The 11,251-nt window shown below is 41.0% G+C and overlaps 1 protein-coding gene across 5 annotated transcripts in view; it reads left to right on the top strand.

The window, feature by feature from the left end:
* Positions 1-217: 217 nt before the first annotated feature.
* Positions 218-11,251, top strand: part of LOC133510247 (serine/threonine-protein kinase VRK1-like) — a 57,235-nt gene continuing 46,201 nt past the window's right edge. For 3 of the 5 annotated variants that reach the window (XM_061838050.1, XM_061838053.1, XM_061838054.1), the window contains exons 1-2: positions 221-376; positions 1,059-1,193. In XM_061838050.1, coding sequence (XP_061694034.1) covers positions 1,064-1,193 — 130 coding nt within the window. In that variant the 5' untranslated portion in view covers positions 221-376; positions 1,059-1,063. Of the gene's footprint in view, positions 377-1,058; positions 1,194-5,320; positions 5,478-11,251 lie in introns of those variants that run through there. The other 2 variants (XM_061838051.1, XM_061838052.1) reach the window with 2 other exon arrangements.

Below are 11,251 nucleotides of genomic sequence, written 5' to 3'. Positions count from 1 at the left end.
TTGACCAAAGTCTGGGAAATACCCAAGAGCACAAAATACCTTCACAGTGACTTGGGGAAGTTAGCCATGCTGCTTGTGTGGGCTCCAGTTAACTGAGCGCTGCATCCAATGCAATGATTATGCCAAAGCAGCTTTTCTATTGGCTATGAGTGGTTAGCTGACGTTTTCTGACTTGTGATTGGCTGCTACTAGAGCGGGAGGGAAAGGTTTCAGGAAGTGATCGGGTTCTGTTTTAACCGTTCTACGTGTTTTTTTTTTTTTTGTCCAAAATGTTGACAATATATTCACAATAGCGAATTACTGACGAAAGCACATTACTACATTCTTCCACAGGAGTAAACTTAATGTGCTGATAATTCTCTTTGGAGGTTGGTTGGTATGTATTTAACATGGCTTGGTGAATAGATGTTACCGACATTGCTAAGTTAGCTGCTACTTTGATGTATTTTGGCTATCAAACTATTTTATGCCCTTCTGAAGGCGTTACTTGGTTCTAGCAACTATTTGTCAAAGGCGTAGGGATAGTTGCACTTACCATTATGTAGCATCAGAATGAAAGGTTAATGTTACGTTTACTGTGAGGATTCTGCGAGTTTCGAATTGTCAGTAATGTTACTGAGTAACAAGAACACCAACAAAATAATCGTATTAAAAGGCTAATGCTTGGTGACGTGTGACAGCGTCGGCATATGTCACTCAATTTGGAACTGATGTAATGATTTTAGCAGACTTAAGTACACAGGTGAATATTAGAAAGACAAATGATGCTGTTATAATTCTGGAAGAGTTATCACGATTCACATGCGATTTTTCAATGAATTTATCGGTCTTAAAATGTGAAAGTGAAAAATGAATCCTGACTGATAACCTTATATTAATAAATTGAAGGCAGTATAATATGTTGTCTTGTAATGCCAACTCAATGGTAAATAATACCACTGATAATTTTTATAACGTATTCAGAATAATTTACACTTAATTTGTTGCAGCGTCATTTAAAATTATTTAATATGTTTTTATCTTTTGCAATAGAGTAATGTTGTGACGTCATTTTTTAGTTTCAATGAATGCTCCTAAAAAGAGGGGCCTACCCAAACCGCTGCCAGATGGCTTCACACTGACTGACACGGTGAAGAAGAAATGGAGACTGGGGAAAATCCTGGGTCAAGGTGGCTTTGGACTGATTTACTATGGTAATCAGCACTGTCTGATAAATGCACGTATGCACACTCACGCACACACACACACACACACACACACACACACACACAAATACATGGTGGATTTTTTTTTTTTCTGCGTTTGAAAAGAAACATTCTTAAAGCTGTTAAGTAGAGCTCTGTGATGTGACCAAAATTGGATCCATCATCCATTTTCTGAGCTCCTTCTCCTCCCAAAGATCATTATATCCTGTTATATATAATTTTCCTTAAAAAATACACTAAATCAATGCCAATTCTTGTGATCCAACCCCTCCTGCCCTCTATTTAGTTTTCATTCTTTAACTTTCTGTACCGTGTGGAGTCCTGTATTATATCCCAGATATCTTGGGACAAGAGGCAGGGTACACCCTAAACCGGTTGCCAGCTAATCGTACGGGACATATAAATAACTATTCACGCTCCCATTCACACCTATGAACAATTTTGACTTTTCAATTCATGGTGACGCAGCTGTAGAGAATTGGCCTCACAATTCTGAGGACTGGGGTTCAAATCCCGGCCCTGCCTCTGTGGGGTTTGCATGTTCTTCCCGTGCCTGTGTAGGTTTACTCCAAGCACTCCGGTTTCCTCCCACATCCCAAAAACATGCATTCATTTGGAGATTCTAAATTGCCCCAAGGTGTGATTGTGAGTGCGTCTATTGTTCGTCCCTATGCAGTCACTCACATTTGAAAAATGTATGGGTGTGGTCAGTCATGCCTGCAGATATAAAGTTACGGGTGTGGTCCACCAGTCATGCCTGCAGATATAAAGTTGCGGGTGTGATTAGGGATGGAATCTCAAGACCTTAAAATTACTTACTGACTTGTTAAATCAGACAGGGTTCGCACACGTCCCTAAAAGTCCCTAAAAACCCCTAAATTTTCGAAGGTGCATTTAGGGGCTCCTAAAAGTCCTTAAAATACGCGAAAACCGGTCAAGCCCCTAAAAAGGCCTTAAATTATAAAAAATCAAAGGGAGGACCTCTACCGCCAAAATTCTCCCGAAAAAAAATTATCTTTTATTTAAAAAAATAGCGATCCGTCTAGCGTCTAAAACAGCCGGAAATTGTCAACGGAAGTCACCGTGTTGACAACGAGTCGCCATCTTGTCATCGATATTCCATTGTTTGTTTCCGTGAGTCGGGATTTCACTTCGTCTTCGTTACGTCTTTCATCGATCCAACTTGTATCATGGGGAAGTGCATTTTTCAAGATGCTTGGGTTGAAAGTAAGGAGTTTGGAAGCTGGGTTCGTCGAGATGCAAAAATCGGCACGTTTTACTCCCATCTGTGCAAGCAGAGCTACCAACTAGGAAAGATGGGCGTCAAAGTGCTGGAGTCGTACCGGGAAAAAAAGGAGACACGCTGATTTGGCGAAGATTCTCTCATCTTCTCTTGGTATGAATCTGTTTCTAAAATATAAAGATAGTGAAGCATCAACTTCAGGCAGTGGTACTAGCAGTGCGTGCGCACCTAGAGTGTTCCAGCCATCGACTTCAACCAGCCAGAAGTCAGGCTCTATGAACGTAGTTCAACACACGAAGGCGGACTCGTTAAAGGCAGAGATCGTGTGGACTTTAAAAGTGATCTGCAGCCATTGCAGTTACAAATCTTGTGAAAATAATTCGAAAGTGTTTGCAGTCATTTTCCCAGACAGTGACATTGCTAAAAACTAGCACTGTGGGGAAAGGAAGACTTCGTACCTGGCTTCATTTGGCATCGCTGCCCACTTTTCATCTCTACTGCCTCAAAGCCAGAATAGAGACTGACATATCTACGCTTATTGAGAAGGCTGACAGGCTGTGTGAGGAGGCAGAAGAAAAGAGGAATCTGAGGTTTATCACCGAGGCCAATGCACTCAGAGGCAGAGCAAAGGACAAGAGAGCCTCTTTGGCACCTCTGCAGCAGCAAATAGAGGAGGCACTGGGTAGGCTCAAGGAGCTAGAGTAGGGGTGCTGAGACAGACATCAGTAGAAGACATTTGTGAACTACCACAAGGGGCGACATGATCACTGTCACAGGTACCGAGGTACTGGAACCTTTGATGAACCAAGAACAGCTGATGGCACCATTGGGTGAGTCTTTTTTCCTTACTCTTGATTTCCCACGATGGCCCTAAATTTTTCGTGTCGGCCCTAATTTTTTTCCGTGTCAGCCCTAAATTTTTCATGTCAGCCCCTAAGAATGGCCTTAAAAAGCGCTTAAATTTTTTGGGTCCGACTGAGTATGAACCCTGTCAGAGTATGTAGTTGTTGCCTAATACCATAATCATAATTTGACACTGCATAGACTGAGAGACATTTTTAAAGAGGTCATTTGACATTCATTTTCAAAACTAAATATTTATATAATCAAATCATTTTATTTCATCATGATGTATTGTTATCTATCGTAATTTACCACGGTATCTATTATCAATCCATTGATGAAAGCTAGCAGTAGATTTATATCTTCCTAAAACATGTACAGGGTTCGCACGCGGCCCTAAAAGTCCCTAAAAACCCCTAAATTTTCGAAGGTGTATTTAGGGGCTCCTAAAAGTCCTTAAAATCCGTGAAAACCGGTCAAGCCCCTAAAAAGGCCTTAAATTAAAAAAATATCAAAGGGAGGACCTCTACCGTCAAAATTCTCCCTAAAAAATAAATTAATCTTTTATGTAAAAAAAAAAAAAAAAAAAATAGCGATCCGTCTGGCGTCCAAATCAGCCGGAAATTGTCAACGGAAGTCACCGTGTTGACAACTAGTCGCCATCTTGTCGATATTCCATTGTTTGTTTCCGTGAGTAGGCATTTCACTTCGTCTTCGTTACTTACGTAGTGTAGTTCTTTCATCGATCCAACTTGTATCACGGGGAAGTGCATTTTTCAAGAAGCTTGGGTTGAAAGTAAGGAGTTTGGGAGCTGGGTTCGTCGAGATCCAAAAGATCGGCACGTTTTACTGCCATCTGTGCAAGCAGAGTTACCAGCTCGAAAAGATGGGCGTCAAAGCGCTAGAGTCGCACCACAAAAACAGGAGACACGCTGATTTGGCGAAGACTGTTCATCTTATGTTGGTATAAATCTGTTTCGAAAATATCAAGATAGTGAATCATCAACTTCAGGCAGTGGTACTAGCAGTGCATGCACACTAGGGATCGCAAAAAAACGCTTACTTTCATAACCGGTTTTAACCGAACAGCTGTAGCAAAAAACTGGTACCATAGTGGTGTTTACATAATTCACCCGCGGGACCTCGACTTGGGGTGCGGGGTTCCGCACGGACTGTTTTTGTTGTTGCTCTTCTGGAGTGACGAGTTCAGAGTTCCCCGTTATACGAGTAGTGTTTTGATTTCTGCCAATAAAACAAGTTTACTCCCATACTTTGGAGCATTTCCTCGATGCCATGTTTCATGGTTCTTTGATTTAACTGAATGTTCTTTTGAGTCCAACTTTAACAGCGAAACTTGAAAAAAGTGGAAATGATGTTGAAAAAATAGCTCAATATGGAGTACCGGAACCGGAAGAAATGATTGGAAATTTTAACCGATTTCGAAAGTCCGATTACGCTTTCGGTTTTAAAAAAAATGGAAGCCGGTTATAACCGGTTATTTTTAACCGGTTGCGATCCCTAATGCGCACCTACAGTTGTCCAGCCAGAAGTCAGGCTTTATGAATGTAGTTCAATACACGAAGACGGACTCGTTAAAGGCAGAGATCGTGTGGACTTTAAAACTGATCTGCAGCCATTACAGTTACAAATCTTGTGAAAATAATTCGAAAGTGTTTGCAGTCATGTTCCCAGACAGTGACGTTGCTAAAAACTACCACTGTGGGGAAAGGAAGACTTCGTACCTGGCTACATTTGGCATCGCTGCCCACTTTTCATCACTACTGCCAGAATAGAGACTGACACATCAACGCTTATTGAGAAGGCTGACAGGCTGTATGAGGAGGCAGGAGAAAAGAGGAATCTGAGGTTTATCACCGAGGCCAATGCACTCAGAGGCAGAGCAAAGGACAAGAGAGACACTTTGGCACCTCCGCAGCAACAAATAGAGGAGGCACTGGGTAGGCTCAAGGAGCTAGAGTAGGGGTGCTGAAACAGACGTCAGTAGAAGACATTTGTGTATATTGTTGCAATTGTAGTTAGAATCTTTTTCTGTATCCTGTTATGTGAAGACGTTGACAATGGTCATATCAATGAGAACTACCACAAGGGACGACAGGTGATCACTGTCACAGGTACTGAGGTACTGGAACATTTGATGAACCAAGAACGGTTGATGGCACCATTGGGTGAGTCTTTTTTCCTTACTCTTGATTTCCCACGATGGCCCTAAACTTTTCGTGTCGGCTCTAAATTTTTTCCGTGTCAGCCCTAAATTTTTCGTGTCAGCCCCCAACAATGCCCAAAAAAGCCCTTAATTTTTTTTGGTCAGACTGAGTATGAACCCTGCATGTAGAGGGAAAAAGTTTTCAACTTCAAGATAATGAGGTACCGCGGGGGAAAATGACCGTTCGCATTTAGATATATGGACAGACTAGTCTAACATTAGAACTTAGATCAAGTCAAAGAAAATCCAGGCATGTGATTTGACTGAAAAATAGCCGGGGGCGTGGAGGCTGCAAGCATGATCAAAGGATGATCACCAATTTATACGTGCAAGTTTTATAAATTGTATTATGAATGAAATATATCTAGTACGTCTATAAATAAATGCTATTCTGTTTTCAAAATGTACACAATATGAACGTTCATTATTTAGGTACATACCTTTATCCCAAAAAATGTAAAATTCAAATTCAAATTTAACTAAGTAAAGTAATGGAATTGAAACTAAATTTAATTCAGCGTGCTTTCATAGCGTGTATATTGTATCCATTCAAAAGTGTTTTAATTTCTTGTTTTTGTAAATGATTGAAACGCATGAATATGACATTTATTAACGTCATGTTTCATTATCAGTAAATACAGACATTTTACAAGTAATTGCTCCTGAAGTCTCACCTTGTGTCTGAGCAAGCACACTCAGCCCGTGAGCGCTTCCTTTGACCACTGTGAGCAACATCAGATGTATGCAGTGTGGTCAGATCAATGTCATCTGTTGAAGCTACATGGCTGATTCAGAGATTCAGATTTCAGCATTTACATTCCCATCAGAACATGTTTAAGAGCTATTTTGTGTTTTTGCAAACTTATAATGAGAATGTCAATGAAGAAAAAAATATATTGCTACCCAAACCAAGTCAACTATGAACTATAAATTTGAAAGGTCGCTTGCAACTTTTTAAATTTTTTTTTTTTAACCCACAATGATATCCCTGTCTGTTTTTCTTGGTGTAAACCTGAATTATTGCTTGCAGAATATCTTTAGCAATGTATGTTGAAAGCTGAATGATGTTCCCAGACAGTTTTAAGGTCATGTTTCTTCCTATATATAAAATACAGAATTAGCTTTTTGTGCACTGTATTGTCTGTGTGTTCATCCTCGATCGGGCTTTGCCAAGGTAGAATTTTAACATTAGACACCATCTCACCATGTACTTTTTACTTTGGCTTCAGACCAGACCTTTTTTACTTAAAAAAGAGAAAAATCTCATCCAGTTTCACCAGTTTTTCTTCTATTATTCACATACCCTGACATTCACTAAAGCAACAGTACTTCTTTTTTTTTTACTTTTACCATTATTATCGAGAGTAAACCTAAGCAGCATGTCTAACTCCCGTTGCTCAATGTTGCCCAGACTGTGTTGCTAACCAAAGCGCTAGTGGAGGATGATGTTTGTAGTTATGAGTGTAACCCTTTAAGAGCTGGAGGAGGGCGGTGTTGGGTAAACAAAGGAAGTAGAAGTAGGCTCAACGGCAGACTGTGTGCATCTATGTTTGGGGAAAAAAAAAAAAAGAAAGACGTCAGGCTGTGGTTCACAGTTCTGTATTGGTTTTCATGTGCGCTGAGAGTGTGTGACCACAATTGCATTGGTCAGGGTTACACAAAAGAAGCGACGTCTTTCAATATCTATGTATTTCTACTCATAACAATTTTTACGTGCGTGATTTTTCGTGCTCGACTGTGCAGATTTGCGAGTGCGATGACGCACGATCGTTCCCGTCAAATCACAGTGACTGTGTCCTGCGATTTGCTGGCAACCAGTTCAGGGTGTACCCCGCCTTCTGCCTGATGACAGCTGGGATAGGCTCCGGCACTCCCACGACTCTCGTGAGGATATGCGGGTCAGAAAATGGATGGATGGAATTAACCTACCATGTCTGTTTTTGGATGTAGAAGGAAACGGAAGTACCTGGAGTAAAGCTACAGAAACATGGGGAGAGCCTGAGAACCTCACACTGGCGTGGCCAAATCAGAACTGTGAGGCAGATGTGCTAACCAATCCGCTGACGTACCGACGCCATTTAATTTAAAATACATATTTTATATAGACAGGAGTGCCAGGAGAAAATTCACGCAAGCATAGGGAGAACATGCAAACTTCACACAGGCGGAGACAGGATTTGAAACCCAGTCATCAGAACTGTGAGGACAACAATCTACAGCGATACACAGCCATGCCGTCGAAGGCACACTTAAACGTCTAAAATGGACGGGGCGCCTTATAACGCAGTGTGCCTTATGTCTGCACCGAGTTTGAAAATTTGTAAATGTTGTGTGTAAATGTGTTGATGAGTGCTCTGCCTGACTGAGAGCATTCCCTCCCGACACCCTGTTTATATAGAGGAAAGGTGGAATTGACTGAGGACAGCATTCAGATGTTAAAGGGGGAAGGGTAGGCGTGAAAGAGGACGCTAAAGGCACGCACCCAGGTATTTGCTTTGTGCAAAATATCGTTTTGGCTAAGGACCACCTAAAATGGCACCAATAAAGAGACACGCTTACAAAGCACAGTTTAAACTGCAAGTTATCAGTTACACGGATAAACATGGCAATCAAGTAGCCGTGAGAGAATTCAACATCAAGTAGAGGAAACAGGATAGCGAGCTTCGACAAAAGGAAACAAAGAAACCTCTGGACATCGGTTTAAACAGGGTGTTCAAAGTGAAGTTGTGAGTGTTGTAACATGACAGATGGTGAACACAGCTTCACTAAGACTGGGAGGCAGCACCAGGCGAGTTACACCACAATTTCTGAATGGATTGCGGATGCTTGGTTTAACGTGTGTGCTTACACTGTTGTTCGACACTCCGCAAAAGCCGGCATGATTTCTGAGGAGCCGCACGGCAATGAGACTGTCTCTGACAATGACAAGATGGAACCAGGTGTGTTTGATGGAGAACTTGCCCAGCTGTTCATTTTGAATACAGACGATAAGGACTTTGATGGATTTGTGGGATGAGGATTAATTACAAAAAAAAAAAACACATGTACATTGAATACTTAATAAAGTACAACAGAACTTCTACTGTATGTTTTTCACTTGCGTATTGCAGCAACACTGGGAGGTTGGGGGTGCTCCCAACATGCTTTGTGGTCCTAAATGTGCGTAAATACCATTTGAAGTGCATGTTATTTGTCAGTTGTTTCTTCGCACATCATTCTGGTTGTTTTGTTGTCTGCTTGTTGTGTTGTTCTGTTTACTGTGTTACAATGATTTTGGTTTGGTGTGACACCATGAGTGAGGATGTCACATTGACTTGTGACTTCCTTCTACCAGTCATTGGGAAAGAAAATGGGAAGCTTTTTCATCTACTTATAAAAATAAAAATACAATTGTTCTTGAGTGCCTCAGGAGCGCCATCATGCCTGCGCCCAATAATACAGTGCCCTTTACGTTTGTGTTAAATACAGAAATTACACCCGCAACGAAGACTGTGCCTTTTAATATGATGTGCCTTATTGTTTTGAAAATCTGGTATATTTTGATACTCTTAAGTGATATGCTCTGATCTCAAGGTGCAGGATTATGAATGAGCAGCAGCTGTTTAATAGTCTTTCTGTACCAGTCAGAAGACCATTACAATAATCAAGTCTACTTGAGATGAAAGGATGAATGACCTTCTCTTGGTCTGCTTGACACATACAACCCTTCACTCTGGATGTGTTCTTCAGATGGTAAATGACCGCTTTAGTAATTGACCTTTCCGATGGCGACCTTACGCTCCGCCCCCTTAGCCATGTCCCGCAAGCTTTCAAAATGGCGATTGACCATAACATGTTTGAAGTCGATTCTCTATAACGTATTCCAGATAATATTGGGGTATGTTTTTTGCCAAATGTGTCAGATTTGTCCAAGAGAGTTCTACGGAGAGTTATCAACTATTTCATGCAAGGATATGTACAGGGAATTAAGATATTGGACAGACGAGGACGCTATGTCAGAGTTACAGCGAAATGTTGGCGATGGATGCAAAAAAGTTTGATGCCTGACAAACGTCATATTAAAATCCAACAGGATAAGATAGTGGAATTTTACTGAGCATGTAAAGCAGGGTGAATACTTTATACTTGGAAAGCTCACGAGTAATATCATTGTAGTCATTATAAGTGAGTCGGTGTATTCATTTGACTTGGCTCGTGATCAAACCCAGTGCTTTGTCTTAAAAGTCTGATGTGATACAAATAGGAAAATAGACATTTCGCTTGCAAGACATCGCGCATTTACGTATCCCTAACCCGACTCTTCGGCATAAAACATTCCACACTTCCTTCAGCAGGTCAGTAATACACTAATAAAGTGAAAGCTGTTCTCCTGCAATGTATAAAGCACTGATAATAATTCAGTCAAACTCAGAGAAGATACTTCTCCCTCACTTACCTTTGGATGTACAGCCTTGTGTTTGTTGATATTTTCCACATTTAATTGTATGTGTGGTCTTCCGCAAGCCTTAATCCATCGTAGACACTTCGTCAAATGTGTTTTAGGCTTTGGAAAATGAATTAACTGGGCCCCTTGTAACCTAGCAGGATATCTTTCATCAGGATTGCATGTTCCCCAAGGGCATCTAAGGACCATTTTCTTCATAACATTACCTTTTCCAAGCGCACACTACTGACAATTAGCATTGCTTGTGGGACAATACGGCGAAAGGATCGTGTCAAGCCAGGGGTTAAGACAATGTGACTATCTGATTGGCTATTATTGTACAAGTGATTGACGGGTTGGAAAGGTCCATTGATTTGATATGTCTTTTGATAGTCAGGTTATTCGAACACCTAGATGCTAACAGTTATCCTTTTTTTTTTTTTCCAAAACAATTATAAGATTAGTTGAAGAAACTTTTTGTTCATCGCGATGTAGCCGTAAAAAAAAGCTTGTGGTTCTGATTTCTATCATGTAATAAATATGTCATGGGCGTGGTTCTCCATGGCCACGTGCACATTGACTTCATTCTCCTAAGAAACAATGATCGGACAGGGCGAAACATGAAATCGTAACTTGCCTTTATATAGCTAAGAAACACTATGACACGGGACCAGGCAGTTACCGAGCTGACACTCTCGGCCGCTGTCAAACAGCCGACTTGACTCTGCAGTTCCGTACCAGCGCGCAGAGCACACTCGCACAAACTGCACGCACGGAGAATGAAGTCAATGTGCACGTGGCCATGGAGAACCACGCCCATGACATATTTATTACATGATAGAAATCAGAACCACAAGCTTTTTTTTACGGCTACATCGCGATGAACAAAAAGTTTCTTCAACTAATCTTAAAATTGTTTTGGGAAAAAAAAAAGGATAACTGTTAGCAGATATCTGGACTGACTATCTTTAAAAACCAAAGACCAAGTCCGAAATCTAGGTGTTCGAATAACCTGACTATCAAAAGACATATCAAATCAATGGACCTTTCCAACCCGTCAATCACTTGTACAATAATAGCCAATCAGATAGTCACATTGTCTTAACCCCTGGCTTGACACGATCCTCTCGCCGTATTGTCCCACAAGCAATGCTAATTGTCAGTAGCGTGTGCTTGGAAAAGTTAATGTTATGAAGAAAATGGTTCTCAGATGCGCTTGGGTAACGTGCAATTCTGATGAAAGATATCCTGTTAGGTTACAAGGGGCCCGGTTAATTCATTTTCCAAAGCCTAAAACACAGTTGACGAAGTGT

Source organism: Syngnathoides biaculeatus, chromosome 12 (assembly GCF_019802595.1).
Source record: "Syngnathoides biaculeatus isolate LvHL_M chromosome 12, ASM1980259v1, whole genome shotgun sequence".
Taxonomy (NCBI): Eukaryota; Metazoa; Chordata; class Actinopteri; order Syngnathiformes; family Syngnathidae; genus Syngnathoides; species Syngnathoides biaculeatus.
Note: the sequence above shows the minus strand (reverse complement) of the source record. Positions and strands in the feature narration are given on the sequence as shown.